At 34.8% G+C, this 18,179-nt stretch overlaps 1 protein-coding gene across 1 annotated transcript in view; it reads left to right on the plus strand.

Annotated features, from left to right (window-relative positions):
* The window catches only part of FBN2 (fibrillin 2), a 147,609-nt gene that overhangs the window by 64,341 nt on the left and 65,089 nt on the right, over positions 1-18,179 (plus strand). The window contains exons 20-25 of the mRNA XM_063295264.1: positions 5,160-5,279; positions 7,632-7,769; positions 9,377-9,427; positions 11,191-11,316; positions 13,262-13,489; positions 15,896-16,021. Of these exons, the coding sequence (XP_063151334.1) occupies positions 5,160-5,279; positions 7,632-7,769; positions 9,377-9,427; positions 11,191-11,316; positions 13,262-13,489; positions 15,896-16,021 (789 nt within the window). The remainder of the gene's footprint in view (positions 1-5,159; positions 5,280-7,631; positions 7,770-9,376; positions 9,428-11,190; positions 11,317-13,261; positions 13,490-15,895; positions 16,022-18,179) is intronic.

Consider the following 18,179-nt stretch of genomic DNA (forward strand, 5'->3'; position numbering starts at 1 on the left):
AGGTTCTGTTGAACTCTGGGGCTTGCATTAAATAAACATGCTTAGTATTGTAGTGCATGTAATGTTTCCAAAGCTGTCTACCAGATGGATAGATTTCTCCTTATGGACCTCCAAATCTGTTTCAGAGAGTTGGGGAAAACCTCCAGGGTAGATTTGGTGCATATAGAAGAATTTAGGGAGACAAAGCAAAGGGAATTCGGCTTGCAGGATATTGGAAGTTGCCTTTTGTCAGAAGTTCAGATGGTTGTGTATGTGTTTTAATATTTTAGTGCTATGGGGAATTTATTAAAAGCTGAAGGCTGAAATAGTACAACAAAGAGATGCTAACTATATCTGTTTATCTTGATATTTAGCTTCAAAGAGCAGCTCTAGCTATAAACATGTTCATGCTGTTATGCATGAATCCAGAACACAAACAACAAAACATAAATCATTGTATGTAATCACAAGGGACATTTTGAATGTTGGCTTTGACTCTCAAGAAGTAAAAAAAAGAAGTTACTTTCACAGAAGGAGAAAATTCAGCTAAACCAAGTTTTTTAATATAGAAATTAGAGTGGAAAAATAAGTTGTTTATAATGTTTGATTTTAAAGAAAACTATTGAAAATAGTTTTCAATTTTTCCTTAATATTTTATTAAGTGAAAAATCCCCCAAAACCTGTTCTAAGCAAACATAAATGTCAACCCTTATAACAGTGTAAAAATATTGAATAATCTGTATTAAAATGTATGAGAAATAGAAATGGAAATTGTCATTTTTAAAATTTTAAATAATGTTATTTAATTCTTCTTATCTAGACTGCTGTAGCAAATATATAAAATTTTATTTTTACATGTATAATATAGATATATATTATATAAAATATATATAAAATATAAAATATTCAAGGGCAGATTAAAACAAAAGAAGAAAATGTGTTGAAAAATGCAACACTGTTGTCGAGGTCATATAAGAATAGAGCTTCTCTTATATATAATATATATATATGTTATTATTATTATATACTAATATATATTATAATATAATATAATATAATATATAATATAATATAATATATATAAGTTTGTATATAATTGCCTTAGTAAATAAAAATAATAGTAATAATTTATTAAATTTAGATGCCACCCAACTCGCAGCAACTCTGGGTTGTTTACAAATAGTTAAGAACTTTAAAACAAGAAACTTTACAAAATAAAAAAGGGAACAAAGATGGCAGGGATGACAAACCCATGTGGGAACAAAGAAAAAGAAGAAAAGAATCTTTAGTCATGCTCCCCAAAGGCCTGGGTGACGAGCCAGCTTGTCAGGGCCCTTCAAAACACCAGCAGGGTGGGGCCACTTGAATGTCAGGGGGAATCTCATTCCGGAGGGTAGGTACTGCTACCAGAAGGTGCGCTTCCAACACCCAATAGATGACATTGTTTAACTGAAGGAACCTGGAGTGCGCTAACCCTGCCAGTTTGGATCAGGCAGGCAGATACTATGGAAGACAGGGGGTCCCTCAAGTAACCAGGCCCTATTTCATGTAGGCCTTTGTAGGTAGTGACCAGCATCTCAAATTGCACCTGGAGGCTGGAAGCAGATTGGCAACCAGTGCAACTCACAAAGCAGAGGTGTTACATGGGCATACTGAGGCAAGCCCATCACTGCCCATGCTGCTGCATCCTGGACCAGTTAAAGCTTATGGGTGATCTTAAAGGGCAGCCCCATGTAGAGTGCATTGCAGCAGTCAAGCTGTGAGGTGACCAGGGCATGAGTAACTGTCTGAAGGGCCCCCAATGTAGGAAAGGGTACAACTGGTGCACCAGATGAAACTGCAAAGGTGTTCCTGGCCACAGCTGTTACCTGCTCATCAAGCAGGAGCTGTGAGTCCAGGAAGACCCTCAAATTCCCACCACCCTTTAATGGGGAAGTGCTGAAGGTGGAATATCCCTAGATCTAGGTGGTTCTAACACCCCCATCCACTCAGTCTTGGTAGGATTGAATTGGAGACTATAATAACTAATTATATGTTTAGAAGCATAAAGTTACAAGAAGACAGTCATTTACAGTTCACTTAAACAGCAGGCATATTTTAAAAGGACAGTTCTTCTCTACTCGCTGACAATCATCTTTTAAATTTATTAGGGTTTCTAAACACTAAATGTGTGTGAAGTTAGTCAAAGGGAGTGGGAGAAGGAAAAGACTGAAAAACACTTCCATTCACTTGCCACCAAAAAGGGGAACTTGGCCAAAGTCACAAGACTCACTTTCTAATTATTAGATATGACTACAGGACATAAATCCAGATTTCCCATTTCTACCTACCCTCTTGGATAAATTGCCAGAATGTTTTCTGATATATTTTATAGGAACACAGATCCATTTAGATTAGATAAAACAGAAAGCCTTCAGCACTTTGTCCAAGTTGATTTCTTTTCCAAATTAAATTGCTGATAGAATTTAGGGGTGGATAAATGGACAGATTCTGATCCATGTTAATGTCTGGTGCATTAAATCATAAATTGGTTGTGTTCCATTTTGTTTGTTATTTAAGGTATATGCAAAATATTCTGAGTGTTTCAAGGATTTTAAACTCAGAAATTTCCCATATTCTGGAGTTTTTCACAAGCGCAGGATAAAATTTGGTCTATGTTGCTTTGAGTGTTCCACCAAGGAAACAACTGGGACTTAGAAAAAAGCCTGGTGGCATCAAAATAATTGGAATGGTAGTCCATGCTGACTGTTATGTACCATCCAAATAACTGAAAAATTGCCCATGAGGATAATGTTAATTTAAAAAAATCTGAAAACATTAAAAGTTTGATATGATCTGATAACAAACCAGAATACATTAAAACTCCCTTAGTAAATCATAGAGGCAGTGTTAATCAGGAATACACACATTTTGAATGCTGCCCTTATGCTGTGCTTCCATAGTCTACTGACATGAAATATTGATCCTGCAAAAAACTTAGAAAGACACCAAAATTATCCAAACTATTAAGTTTAATTAAAAGCATTTTATCAGTTCTTAGATTTCAGTGCTATGGCTCAATATCTAGAGAGGCAGTTGAACATACTGTATTATTGGAGGATGCAGGTAGTATTAACACCTACAGTATGGTAAGCATGACGTTCATTCAATAATAAATGAACTTATTTATTTATTTATTTATTTTATTGTTCAAATTTCTATCACCGCCCATCTCCCCCCAAAAGGGGGACTCTGGGCAGTTTACAATAAAATTGAAAATTTAAAAACCCTCAAACACATAAATTACAATGCAAACAACCGACATAATAAAAACAAAATAAATATTAAAAACTTAAGTGGGGATCACTGCCATCTGATTTGCTTATGGATCACAATACATTCTCTTCAAGAATATCATATGAAGTATGAAGCTTTTTTCTGTATGTCTTATCTGTATGGATTTATTGATTTATTGATATTTTGTTATGCAGGGGGAAAAGCTTTAGCTCTTTGTGTATGCCTATGTCTAATTTTAACAGAAAAAGATCTTGTTGAATGGAAATATTTCCTCCATTATGCAAATTATAAATGTAGAGTTATTGCAAACATTCTTTGTCTCACCTCAGAGTCATAAAATGGAACAAATATCTGGAAAAACAAAATATGGGATGGGATCATGCAGATAGAATAGCATATGAGATTCAAAAGAAGCTAGTTATTAAAGATATATGAGCAATTTATAGCTTACATGATATCATGACTGAAGTGATATTTGTTTTATAAATATTTTTTAAATCTAATTGATGAGTTTATTATTAAAGGTAATGTGTTTGTCACGTTACTCAATAGTTTTTGTGGTTATATTCAAAATGAGTTTCTAATCCGCTCTTGAGAACATAGTTATTATATATTAAAATGTATTCCATTCCTGAGCCTCAATATTATTCTGTCTTTGGTTTCAAGCATCTACATTTAATGCTCATTTTAAAGTGATAGTTATAAAGTGAAAAGACATGGATATACAGTATGTATGAGTGTGTGTGTGTGTGTGTATGTGTGTGCATATATATATATATGTATATGTGTATGTATATATATACACACACACACACACACACACACGCACACACATACACATACACACACATGCACAGACACACACACTTGAGATAGGCTTTTTAATACTCAAAATTAATAGAGGCAATACATCTAATAGGCAAAGAGCAACTGTACAAAACACTGCAAAGTATTCATAAGGCCAGTTGATTAAGAAAGAAGCAAAGAAAGGGGGAGGGGTGGAATGAATGATCTTGAAGTCATGTCCTTAGTAATGTACTGTACATGTTTAAATAGATTAAGGGAGGAACTTCGGACATGTACAATGGTGGTTACTAGGTACGGACTCTGAGCCTATGTCACAGCACAAGTCTGTACCTGTCTGAAGGTTCTCCACTGTACCATTTAATCATGTAGACTGGTATAGACAGACTCCACTTAGAAGTCAGAAAAACATACTGGAAAAAGACAGTATGAGTATTGTTGCCAATAAAATCGTATAACTGTGTCCATGAAGTCACTAAAAACTTCCATTATTTACTTCTTACTGCAGTTAATATCAACTGTCAGATGGTGTGTCTTCACTTAGATCTGCTTAAAAACAAGTGTGGAAAAAATGGGGGAGAATGTGAAAAAGAAAATACAGATTCCCCTTCCCCGCCCTCCCATGCTTGCAATATTATTTTCCAAAATGTGGCTGGGTCAGTGGAGTCACAATGCTGTTACATTTAGTTTCTGCAGTTTTTTAAAAACATCTGAAAGCCTAATGGAGCCATAAATGATAAAAATGAGTTTTGGACATTGCATATTGTTGCATGGAACATACTGCTTGCATTAAAATGGATTCTTGATTTTTCACAAGGCAGTTATTCTGGAAAACTGTTTCAGCTGAAATTCTTGTATATTTCTAAGTTATGTGATGCATCTGATTAATTAGCACTTATAAAACTATGCAGGCCCTGTTATCTGCCTGCCATACATTCTCTGCATTATAGATTTATTTATAGATAAATTTAACTCTTTCTTAGATCAGTGAACACATTTTCCAGACATTCTGGCATAAGATGATTCATGGCAAGATTCATACATTATAGTATTTTCCAGAAACATACAGTGAGTCTGACAAGTTTCCTTCTGGATTATAGATATAAATGAATGTGAAAGCAGTCCTTGTGTCAATGGTGCTTGCAGGAACAATCTTGGGTCTTTCATCTGTGAATGTTTATCTGGCAGCAAACTAGACTCTACAGGCTTCATCTGTATTGGTGAGTCTAATGGTTTCTCCTTTTTTCAAAATCATGAATTCTTTAATTTGTGTTTAGACTATAGTCCTTAAAAGAGAAAAGAAGAGTACAAGGTAATATCCAAGAAATAATACACTGTAGCTAAGTGTACTGCATACAAGGAATATCTTGCTTGATAATATTCTGATCAAAATTCATTTTTATTCAAGAGAATGCTATTAAACTTCAGAAAAAGTTTTCAATTATAATATTGCAAAAAGAATTTGTCTTTTATTTAATGAGTCCTGAATGTACCACAGAGAAAAATACAGTAGGCTATAATTCACTATTGATATATTTATTAAATTTGGGAAAATCCTAATTAAAAATTCACCCTTCTTCTGCTAGCTGAAAGCATAGTCTGCTGTCAGCAAAAGAAGGATGAATTTTTAATTAGGATTTTTCTAATTAAGGTGTATTGATCAGTTATGCCTCCAGAACACTATGCTAGAAGACTCTGGGTGACTCACAATAATTGAAATCTGGAAATTATGACTTCTGGTGGGGACATGGTGGACTGAACAGCTGTGCCTTTGAGCTCTGTGGGCAGAACTGGCATCGTGGCAGTTTTTTCAGGCTCAGGCTGGTTTCTCCTGAAGCCCAGGAGCGTTTTTCCTGATCAAGGAAAACACTTGGAATTAACCCATTTGTCCTCCGGATGGCCAATTGCAGCCAGGAGATCATAAACAGCGTTCGCGATCGACGGGTAAGAGTTCACTGGGAGGCTGGAACATCACCATTTCCAAGCCACGCTTCAGCCTTAAAGGGACATTAAGTCCAGCCACCCTATTTCTAAAGCACCCAATTTTTTTTTTTTAAGTATTTGTACCTAAGAGAGGCTTTCTACATTAAGGAGAAACGATCTCTCTTGGTGCTTATCATTATTTTTGTGATTAATTTTTTTTTTAATTTTTTTTAAGCTTTGGATTTTGCTTTCCATCCAATACTAAGGAGGGTTGAGAGTATATTATCGTCTCCCTGTTAGTATTTTTGTGCTAAGTTTGAAGATTTTAGCATTTTTGCTACATGTTGAATGTGCCGTTCTGAACTTTTACTTTCCTGCCACTACTTTCTCTAGGGAACTGTCTGTTATCTTAACTCATTACCTTTTACTTTTGCTGGTCAAGTACCCAGGGGGTGCCATAATTTACTGTGTGAGAAATGGATGATCTTAACCAGGCTCTCTCTGACTTCCATTAAGATATGCTCTTTTATTTTTGATCTTTATTGCAGTAGACAGGAATGTATAGAATAGTAGTAGGAAGGGAGTAGGGTAATTGTTATTTTTTGGGGGGGAGTTGATTAGGTGATTAATACTTTTTCTTTTCTTTTAATATAAGGGGAGGGAGCAATGGTATTTAGTGATTTTTACAATGCGCTAAGGGGTTGACTTATAGAAATAATGTGATTTTGGTTTAATATAGAGTAAGGGATTGATTATGGAAAATTGCTGTATATCCTTGAGGTTTAAAGTTGGAAGTCACTTCTTCTTGTAATCTATTTAAAAAAAAGATTATCTTGTGTTTTCACACTTTTTTTAGTTCTTTTTCTTTTTGTAGTTTTTTGTTTTTCTGTATCTTATCTTTTTCTGAAATTTAATAAAATTCTTTAAAAAAACCCAAGAAATTACAAGAAAACCCATTAAAAGGAATAAATAATATAAAAAACGGCATGAACAACAGTCTGGATAGAATGAAGCAAGGGGTCTCGCTCTCTCTTGGCAAAGGCCTGGGGGAAGATCCGGGTCTTTATGGCTCTTCTAAACAACAGCAGAGTGTGGGCCACCAGATCTCCACTCTGCTATTCTTTAGAAGAGCTGTGAAGATCGGGCCTTTAGCAAAAGAGTGAGATCCCTTGCTTCATTCCACTCAGGCTGTCATAATTACATTAAGATATTAGCATATACTACATAATGAACAAATGTTAATTTAATGATGTTGAAAATAGAGTACAAGTTCAAAACCTTGTCCTGATGTAAAAGGTATTAAAGTAAGTGAATATTCTTTTTTATATTCTCCCATAGACTATGTATTCTCCAGTTGGGAGAGAGGGAGGAGGTGTTTTTGTATGGCTATGTTGGAGAAGAAAAAAAAGCAAATGTCTTAAAGAGGAAATGAGTTTTCAAAAGAAAGACTGCTAGATGTACTTTGCCAAATGTTTTTTGGTGTTTAAATCATCACCTCACTTTTAGCAGTACCATAGCAGCAAAATTTGATAAGCCAGTTTGTAACTATATGCAAGATCAGCTGGTGTGGCTATTTTGTTTTTAGTTATAATGAAGATGTTTTACCATAGAAGAATTAGGAAGATCTTATTGTGCTTTAATTACTGTAGATAGTCTGAAGGGAACATGCTGGCTGAACATCCAAGATAATCGCTGTGAAGTGAACCTTAATGGAGCTACTCTGAAATCAGAATGCTGTGCTACTCTGGGAGCTGCTTGGGGTAGTCCTTGTGAGCGTTGTGAATTTGGTATGATTTCTACTTCATAATGTTCTTTAGCTCCTAAGCAAACAAACAAATAAATAAATGTTTGTGTGTGTGTGTGTGTGTGTGTATAATTAGATTTCAGCTTCAGTAGAACATGTACACTACACAGAATTTACTTTGTGTTAAAATTATTGCAATATGATCTTATTTGTATGTATGAGTATAAAGGAATATCTTCATTTTGCCTACATTTTTAAACATATTGATCTAATTCCAATTTTTAGACTTCTTTGTAGATTGAAGAAAACTTATCCTTTATTTATCCTTCTCTGAATATTGTAATGTAGTTCTCAATTAAAATTCAAATAGTCTTTTTATATTTTATTTATTTTTACTTAAAGTGCTTTTATGCTGCTTTAATCGTTCTGACTTTTGGCAGCAAAACATCATAGTACAGTAATATCAAAATAACCCTCACTCTGTAGTCCCAAATGCTTTTTTTAAAAGCTGAGTTTTTAGTTTTTAAGTATCAGGGGTGCGGCTGCAGGTCTTATTTCTAGTGTTTGGGTGTTCCTAAGAAATGATTGTCTTCAAGTCCCTTCCCACCATATCTCACTGGAGGTGCTGACTTTCAGCAGGCATTCTGCAGACATGCCTTGGATGGGGAGATTCTATCTGGAGTAAATGGTCTCACAGGTAACCAAGTCCTAAGCCATGTATTATATGTGGAGCCAATTGGCAGCCAAGGAAACCTCTCCATTACAGGTGTTTTATGGATATACCAGAGAGTCCCAGTTGGACTTCATGCAGTCACATATGTACTTTCAGCATTTTTAGAAAAGACTTTAGGTCTACATACTATATGACATGGGTGAGGTGATAAGATCATTAGTGACCACTGCCAAAGCTTGTGTGTATATGTGAGTGTGTACAGAATTTTGGATTCAAAGGGAAAATGTGCTTCAGAGTATACATGAGTACACACATGGCACTTGCCAATAATTCTTTAAATCAAAAACATCCTTCCAGGATTTTACAGCAGCTAGAGCTGCATGATCCTGAAAAAAAGTTGCAGCTGCTTTAAGGAGTTATTGACAGCCGCTGCATGCACCACCCATGTGCTCTAGAGAATATTTGTATATTTCTATTTAACATATTTATACATTTAATAAATAAATAAATATTTTTCTCTTTGAATCTAAAGTCCTACCTAACCATGATATGCACATGTATGCATGCACAAACACACATACTCATAAAAGTGAATCTTTGATAAAGTTACATAAAAAGTGTGTATGAGTGGAAATTGCTGAATACACTTCCAGTTTTCTTTTTAAAAAGTGAGAAATGGGAAAATGGAATAATGAATGAATACATGCAAATCTGACATGAACTGGATATGATTAATGCATGTTTAGTTCATATAATGTGAAATAAACCTTTTGTTATTTAGGGTGGTGGGATGTGCAATGTTAATCTTATTTTCTACTACTCCAACAATCACTCTATAAGTATATTTTCCCCTAATACCTTCAGTAGCATTTTTCCCCCTTTTTAAAACTATGACTTAGCCTGTTCCATGGTAAGTGTGTTTGTGTCTGTGTCTCTGTGTGTTTATTTCTCCATATATTGCTATTGTTTTCCTATAGATACAGCATGCCCTAGAGGATTTGCAAGAGTGAAAGGTGTTTCCTGTGAAGGTAAGTTTGTTAGCTATTTGACAGGTATTATCACTCACAAAATAAAATGAAGACATTTTATATGATCCATATTGCTGTTGTAATCTACTTATTCGCCAATGAACAATATCCTCCATATTAGAATAATAGTAGACCTTCCCTCAAGCTGATTTCAACTCCTTCAAGTTCTAGTTATTTCCTGGCAACAGAATAGAAATGGTTCTTCTGGGAATATTTTCCAACTTTCCAGTCTAGACTAGACCTTCGGTATTTTTTGGTTGTCTCCCACTTAATTATGGACCAGATCCAATCCTGCTTAACTTTCTGAGATCCGCCATGGTTGGCTATGTCCAGCTGCTTCACTAAAGAAGTCATGGTGGCTTATTCAGACACACCCATGAAGTTTTCTTGTCAATAATATGGAAGTCAACAATATTGCTTTCTTCCAGGATACTTTTAGAAATAATAAAGCTGTTTTCTCTCCTAACTGTTGTCAGGACAAAGAACTCTTTGTTTTGGAAGAGTTGGAAAAAACTTAAAGCAATAATACCATTACAACAAATGTAGTTATTTATGTGATTGTTTATTGATGAAATTGTATACTGCTCTGTCCCAAGTCTTTGGGTGGTTAAAACATTAAAGCACACAATAAAACAACATAATGGAACAGCTAACTAAATCAAATGATTAAAGCAGCCAGTTAAATAAATATAAATGTAAAGATATTCTCCAAAAACTAGCATAAAGCAGCATCAAACATTCAGTAGAACAGAATGATTTTTAAGTACCTTTCTAAAGCTCAGTGGAATTGGTGTCAGTTGGACTTCTGGGGCAAGCTGTTCCATAGTTCTAGAGTGGCAACAGAGAAGGTCTGGCTCTGGACTCCCACTCTCCGTATTTCTTATAAGGTCAGATCCTGAAGCACCCCTAAAAGACTGTAGAGGATTGTTCTATCCAGAGGAGGAAGTTCCCACAGTAACCAGGAATCAAGTTATGTAGGGCTTTGAATTGCCTGCGGAATCCTGCAGCACCCACAAAACTGGTGTTAATCTGCTAAATCAACTGTCACCTGTCCGCAAATGAGCAGCTGCCTTCTGTATTGCTTGTAGTTTCTGAGTGGTCTTCAAAGTCAGAATGTTGCAACAGTCCAATGGTAAGGTGTAAAGGGAAGGGTCACTGTTGTAAGAGTTTCTTGCTCCAGAAAGAGCCACAGGTGACACACAAGCCAAAGTTGGTCAAAGGACCCCCTGTCCATAGCTTACACCTTTTGATCAAGAGTCCAGAAGCAGACCTCTTCTTTCAGGAGAGTAGCAAGTCTTCTAAATGACTGATATTTTAAAGAACTACTTTAGCTACCTACTCTTTGGGTTAAGAAATATTTCCTAAGCATATGTACTGTAACCCAACTCTTTGCAGTTCAAAAGTGATATGAAGAATCCATTTTGAATCCTGATTTCAGCTACAGTCTATAGAAAACAAAAGACTATGAATCCAACAAAGTTCTAGCCTTAGTCTCAACTGATATCATCACAGCCACCTCTCATTTTTCAAAAATAATTCAGTATTGACTGTGCAATTTTACACCTATTTATTCAAAGTAAAGTTTCACAGCTTATTCAGATATTGCGGTACATACTTACATTATTTACTTATATTATCTTACTTAGAAAAACAGCTGTATAAATAAAAATGTAATTTATTTGTAAGAAATACACTATATTTTATTTCTGATATAGTGTGCCTATAAGAATAGATTGTAACTTGTTTTGCATATTTTATATCAGATGTAAATGAGTGTGAAGTTTTCCCGGGTGTGTGTCCCAATGGGCGGTGCATCAACAGCAGAGGCTCTTTTCACTGTGAGTGTCCCAGTGGTCTGACATTGGATGGAACTGGCAGGGTGTGTTTAGGTGAGTATTCAAAGTATTTCCCTTAAGCATTTTTCTACCTACATAAGCCACTACACAGGTTACAAAGTGAAAGAGACCCACAGATTTTATCACTCATGCATATGTTAGTATTTTCCACTCTGTTGTCATCCAAATGCGCTGGATCTGCAAATCTTGGAATCTTGGAAGTCTTCACTAGCAAAAGAAAAATGGGATAGAACAGGTATTTTTTGCATCTATTGTGCATGTATCCAGGTTTAACTTCTGATTAAGATCCATAATTAACTTCATATTCAGATTTGCTAAAGACAAGAATCAGACATGTGGCCAAAAACAAACAAAAAAAGCAATACAGTAGTAGGGGTAGTAGTAGTAATACTTTATTGATTAGCCATTAGGCCTTACCAGAATACAAAATATAAAACACAGAACAGTAATAAGACCATATGTTAAAAATAGAGTAGATTTAATCTGTTGTTACATCTTAGATTAATGATATACAGTATTAAAAAATATATATTTTGAAAAGAACACAAAACTAACTTTATAGAAATAGCAAATACACTATACGTATACATGTGTGCTAGAATAATTTTTTTAAAATAATGTTATTTATATATACATACATATACATATATACATATATAAAAATACACACACACATACATATACTGTGTGTGTGTATATATATATATACATACATACATACTGTATATATATATATACATACATATACATATATACATATATATATGTATGTATGTATGTATAAGTATATATATATAATATTTATTGGAAAGGAAGTGCCCCTTAACTAAATGGAAATTACTTCCACCAAATAAACTTCTAAGACTGAAATGCTTTGTAAAAATATATATAAAGCAATGGCCGTTGTTTTGTTTTTATTCGTTCATTTGCAGATGTATTTTCCACCCACTTCTTGGAATTTCATATTATATTTGTAATTGTTAAGATACCAGTATTTATGAAGTAGCTATAAACATATTGAATTAATTTTGTAAGACAACTAAGTGACAATTAAGTTAAAAACAGGGCTATGCCTGTCTCACAACAACATTAACAAAATAATACATACGAGTTTCCTCCGTCTGTCACAGTATAAAGATGCATTCAGAATAGATAATGCTTCCAAAAAGATAGGCATCTGCAGGAGTCTCCTGCTTTTCTCAGGATGATGAAAGCATCATAGTAGTGTTGTGCTGCAAGCTCTGCTCCTTTTCTACATGCACGCAGTATTGCAGTCCACGTACAAAATAGTCAGGTCTTACAGCACAAACCTGCAATGCTGCTTTCATCATTCTGCCCTCCCGTGTATATGCTGCTGTGTAGTAAATTTTGTGATATTGAGAAGAGACGTCCTTCTTTAAGAAGAATGTAACAGTCTCCTATAATTTATTATTTTTTATTCATGACTTTCAAGCACAGTTTTGGGAGAAATTGTGTTCTTTTGCATTCATATTTAATTTAGATTAACTTTAATTAATAAATAAATTATTAAATAAATTATTTGACTTAAGTACAAATGGGAGTATTTTTATTTATTTTTCATACTACTTTTCATATATGTCCATTATATGAACACACACGCTTAACACACACAGAGTCTGATTAACATACTCTGCTACTTTTAGCTGGCAATAAACTAGATGACACATCTGAATATAATTTATGTGTGCAATGTATAATAATAATGCATTATAACGCTAAGGTTTTCTTTTACTCATTCCTAATATTTTAAACAATCTTTGCCCATACTAAAGGTACTTGAGAAAAGCCTAGTGAGCATTTCAGAATTTACAATTTTCTATTATTTTTTTATTTGATTTGGTTGACTTCCCATCTCACTGTAGCAGCTCTAGGTGGCTAACAGCATATAAAAACACAGCACAAATAAACAAAATAGAAATACTTTCATATGTGATGCTGCTTTTAATGACACACGTAGATATCCGAATGGAGCAGTGCTATCTGAGGTGGGATGAAGATGACTGTGTTCATCCTGTACCTGGAAAATTCCGTATGGACACATGTTGCTGTGCTATAGGTGCTGCTTGGGGTTCAGACTGTGAGGAATGCCCCAAGCCAGGCACAAAAGAATACGAAGAGTTATGTCCCAGAGGACCAGGCTTCTCCAACCGTGGGGACATTTTAACTGGAAGACCATTTTACAAAGGTAAAGAACAATTACATTAATTTAAACTTTATACATACAAACCTTTATACATATAAACCATTAATATTTTTTTAAAATTCCATTCCTAGGGCTCATAATCCACCAACTACAATTTTAACAGATAACTTTTGGTAAATATGAAGTCCTTATTTGAGATATACCTATGGTTGTAATGATAAACATAGGCCCAACCTCTTCCCTTCTTTGCTGGGTTTGGAAGATCTTCTCCAAAGCATAATGAGAAATATTATATACCCTGTATGATGCAATTATTCAAGCAAGTAACAAAGGAGCATTTTCTTTTTCTTTTCTCTTCTTTTGAAGCAGCTACAAAGGACTGTAAATTTGGTGAGAAATGAAAGTTCTTTCTCCTAGAGATATTTTCCACTCAAACTCATATTCCAACGCCATATGGGAAGTAGTTGAGAAAAGTGCTTTTGACTGGGAAAATGGTTAGAGAAGAAACATTTAAGCAGCTCCTCTGCACAGCATTCCTAACAGATGTTTTTCATTACAGATGTCAGAAAACTACTAAATACACCTCCCTTGTAAGGCCTAATTTTACCATTGTATAATTGAAAGGAGAGTGTGGAAAGTACATATTACCACTGTATCCATGATGACAAAAGGTTCTTTCAAAAGTTGTGAAATATACAAGTTTTATGCAGTCCTATACCTGGCACTCAGTAGCACTTATTTCTAAGTCTTTATGTATTGAATTGCAGCCAAAAAGATTTTCTTCAGTTCAGTATTTTTCTCTCTGGGTTTTTGAATCAGATATAGCCATAATTACGATGCTGTTTCTTTATACAGTCAAGTGAATTCTTGAGCCTAATTTTCTGTGAAGGTAATACATATTCATAATTGTCAGACTACTGTCTGGATAATCAAGGGGCCCTCCCAGAAACCAAGACTTGGCCATGCAACCTTAATCTATCCCTTTGTTTTTTATTCTTTTCTAGGCAGCATTTTCAGAAATTGTTTGCCATTGCTTTGTTCCTACAGCTGAGAGGTCAAAGTCACTCCCCTGGCTTCTGTGCCTAAAGCAGCATTAGAATTCGGGTCTCCCCACTCAAGTCCAGTGCTTTAACCACTAAACCAGCTGGCTTTCCATAGGATTTTGTTTATTTTTGGTTTCTTCTGTTTTTGCCTTTTACTAAGGCTTGACTCCTGGTAACTATATGGACAAGTGTGTGCAGTTTTCTAGGCAATATTTTCAGAAATGGTTTATTGTACAAAAACATTCCTTCTGTATATGTTAATGATGACTTCTACAAACTTGCTTAGTAATTTAATCAAATGATTGCCTACATTAAAATAAATCTATATATTTTCTTCTTTAATCTAAGTGGTATGTTATTAACTGCCAGCCACAAAGAAGCACAGTGCCTAATTTCAAACAATGATGTCATGTTTGCTTATCATATAATGAAGCAGAAATGAAACATCTGGAGTCTACTATGCACTAAAATAGATGTTCAAGAATGGGGGTTATTAATAATTATTCTGGTATTAAAGTTCACAGAATTTTTTTTTTTAAAAACTGATCCACTGTTATACTAAGAGGCAACAGTGGGGTTGCTATTATTCATTCTGTAAATATGAAGTATTCTATCTATCTATTTATTTATGTATTAAATTTATTACCCATCACAATCAAATGAGTCTTGGCAGTTACAGTATTTTCCACTACATTATATTAAAATGCCTTGATACAATATTAGTTAAAATGCCTATAACCATAACAGCATCATAAAAACAATATGTAAAGTGGATGGATGGATGGATGGATAGATAACAGCAATCCCAATCCCAATTCAAACAATCTTATAAAGTGGGACCTGATTATATATCTGGAGAAAGAGTATTCCAGCAGAAATGCAGTGCTTCTGAATAGTAGGGATCCCTGGAAGGTTCTCCCAGGATATTTGCACTGAGTGGGTCGAAACTGGTTGGACAAAACAGTCCTGAAGGTACCCCACAGACTGCAATAGCACTTGCATGAGGATAATAAACTACCTCCTTGTGGCTGTGAATTTGGAGATGACATACTAGTAGAATACCAGCACACTGCTCTCTTTATGGGTAGTTTGAAAGGATATTGGAAGTAGACTTGCAAAAAGAATTAACCAACTGAATAAACCACTTTGAAGAAGTATGGTTTCATAACAGATTCATAATGGTGTGCATGTTTTTTGGAGAATTATTTTGTGATGAAAAGATCTACAAATTAATTATGAGGCATCCAAATGGATGGGAACATTAAAACCGTTTATCATTTACTTATAATCAAGTTGTCCAGTTGTATTCCTTAGCTTTGTTATTTTTTTTAAAGGGGGTGTATTTTTCTATTTGATAAATAACGTCTTGGACCACATAAAGCATGCATCTGTTTTCTTATTACAGATATAAATGAATGTAAAATGTTTCCTGGCATGTGTACAAGTGGCAAATGCAGAAACACAATTGGAAGCTTCAAATGTAGATGTAATAATGGATTTGCACTTGATATGGAAGAGAGAAATTGTACAGGTAAATTTGAGATGGGATTCCATATCAAAGGATTGCCTTTCATTGCTTAATCAGTTGGGGAGACTCCTATTGCTACCATCAGATTGTCACTACTAATCATGTGCAGAGATCTTGCAATAAGTAAAGTTTGAAAAGTGTTATCTGATAAGGTCAACTTCTGATGTTAATTAGAAAGCTAAAGCATTTTTTTTGTCAACATTACCACAATCTAAATTTAGGAGGAGGAGGCTGTGTGTAATCTGGTAATGGTAAAATAGCCAGAGAGTAAAGGCCTGAGTAGCTTTGCTCCTCCCCCTTTTTTGCCATTAAAACAAGCAAGTTTGTTTGTATACTTTTCATTTTAAAAATATTTTGAAAAATAATATGCTGTAGCTTGTCCACAGGTGTATAAAATCCTGCAGTGTGGGAATTAGATGTTGTAAGTAAGGTTATGCATGCTTTGGAAATAATTCAGAAGTACTTTGGACCTCTCATGAAAACCCCTGTTTGCCATTCATTAAAGCAGGCTGACTTTCCAGGCTCCCATGAGAGTACGCTGCTTAAGAGTGGGGAAGTTGGGCTACTTTAATGAAAAGCAAAAAATATTTTTTTCCAAATCATTTTAGCCTTAGAGGTAAAGCAACTTTTACTTTCTAATAGATGCTAGCCTCTAGCCCTGGGGGCTTCCTGCCTCTGTCTTCTCTTCACAGTTGTTGTAGATTCTTTGCCCTTTCAAGGAGAACAATTAATGAGGGAACAGGTAGAAGCAACAAACTTTTCTCCAGCTCTTTTGCCTTTGATAGATAATACTAATATGAAGATTGCCTATAGAACATTTTTATTTCTGTTGCTTGATCTGCTTTAACACATAATGTCACAGTTCAAAAATGCTAAGTCCATTTTGCACTATAGTCCTAGGTCCCAACTTTCTGTCATTATTATACTTCGTGTTTCTTTTTTAAAATACAGATACCATCTTTTTATAATGTAAGGAGGAAAGCATAGGTAAGAATCTTGTTAACAGTGGAGTGCTTGGAAAGAATTCTTAAAATTACTACAGTTGTACTACTGTACTTAAAATAACAAATGTTACTACTGTCAAAAAAAAAAAAGGAAAACTTTCACAGAGGCAAGGGAAAAGGCAGGTTACCTAAATCATCATGCTGGCCAAGTTTCTTTAAATATGGTTTCAACCTTTCTAAATAAATCAGTGTTCAACATTGTTCTGAAAATAAAAATAATTCTTCAACGCTTAAAAAATCTGAAATTTAGTTAGTGTCTTTATACATCAGTGATGAATAGCTGGTTGTGTTGTGGGTGGCTGCACATTTAAAGTGAAAAGAAGTTTGTTCTGGAATGGTAAAAATTAAACGCACCAGAGTAATATAAAATGTGTGTGGCAAGACATGTAAATCAAGGTTTTCTTGGTATTAATATTGCTGTAGCAGTTATTTCTTTGTTTATATAATGATTGTTTTCCTTGTTTTTATAAATATTGCATTCATAGAAATGTCCTTGCCAAGCTTAACTGAAAGTTTGGAAAGAAAACGTTATCCTGAATTCTTACGCCTATCATGTATCAAGAGAATTTCCTTTTCCTTTGACATAGATTCACCTCATCACTGGAAGAAAGGTTAATTCTCTCATTAGGGGAGGAAGTGCCAATTTCCCCAGCCCAAATGAATCTCGTGGATATAATGCATTTTTTTTAAAATAGAGCCCAAGTTTACAAGTTTACAGCCTTGTGTGGCGCAGAGTGGTAGGCAGCAATACTGCAACCAAAACTCTATAGTCTGCCAAGAAAACATCGCGAAAGCAGCATCCCCCCAAAGGGTCAGACATGACTCAGTGCTTGCACAGGGGACCTTTCATCTTTCACACATACGTTTATACTCATATTTAACATTTTTACACATTTACCTCCCTTTCTTTTCCCTCATAATGTATAGTAAGGCTGAGAAGGTTAGGAAGAGGCTTTGAATGCTGTTCCTGGGTGGCCTCCTGATTGCTCTTTCCTCTGTGCAAGAACAGTGCACAAGTTAATTCTTTCTTCCTGTTCTGCCTGCTAGATTGGGGAAAACATACTTGAAACCTTCCTTCAAGTCTTAGAATTTAGATTGGCTTGTCTCACTTCCTCTCCTGTCCACCCAATTTCAGAAGTAGCTACCTTCCTATAAAT

The sequence above is a fragment of the Candoia aspera genome, chromosome 2, assembly GCF_035149785.1.
Source record: "Candoia aspera isolate rCanAsp1 chromosome 2, rCanAsp1.hap2, whole genome shotgun sequence".
Taxonomy (NCBI): domain Eukaryota; kingdom Metazoa; phylum Chordata; class Lepidosauria; order Squamata; family Boidae; genus Candoia; species Candoia aspera.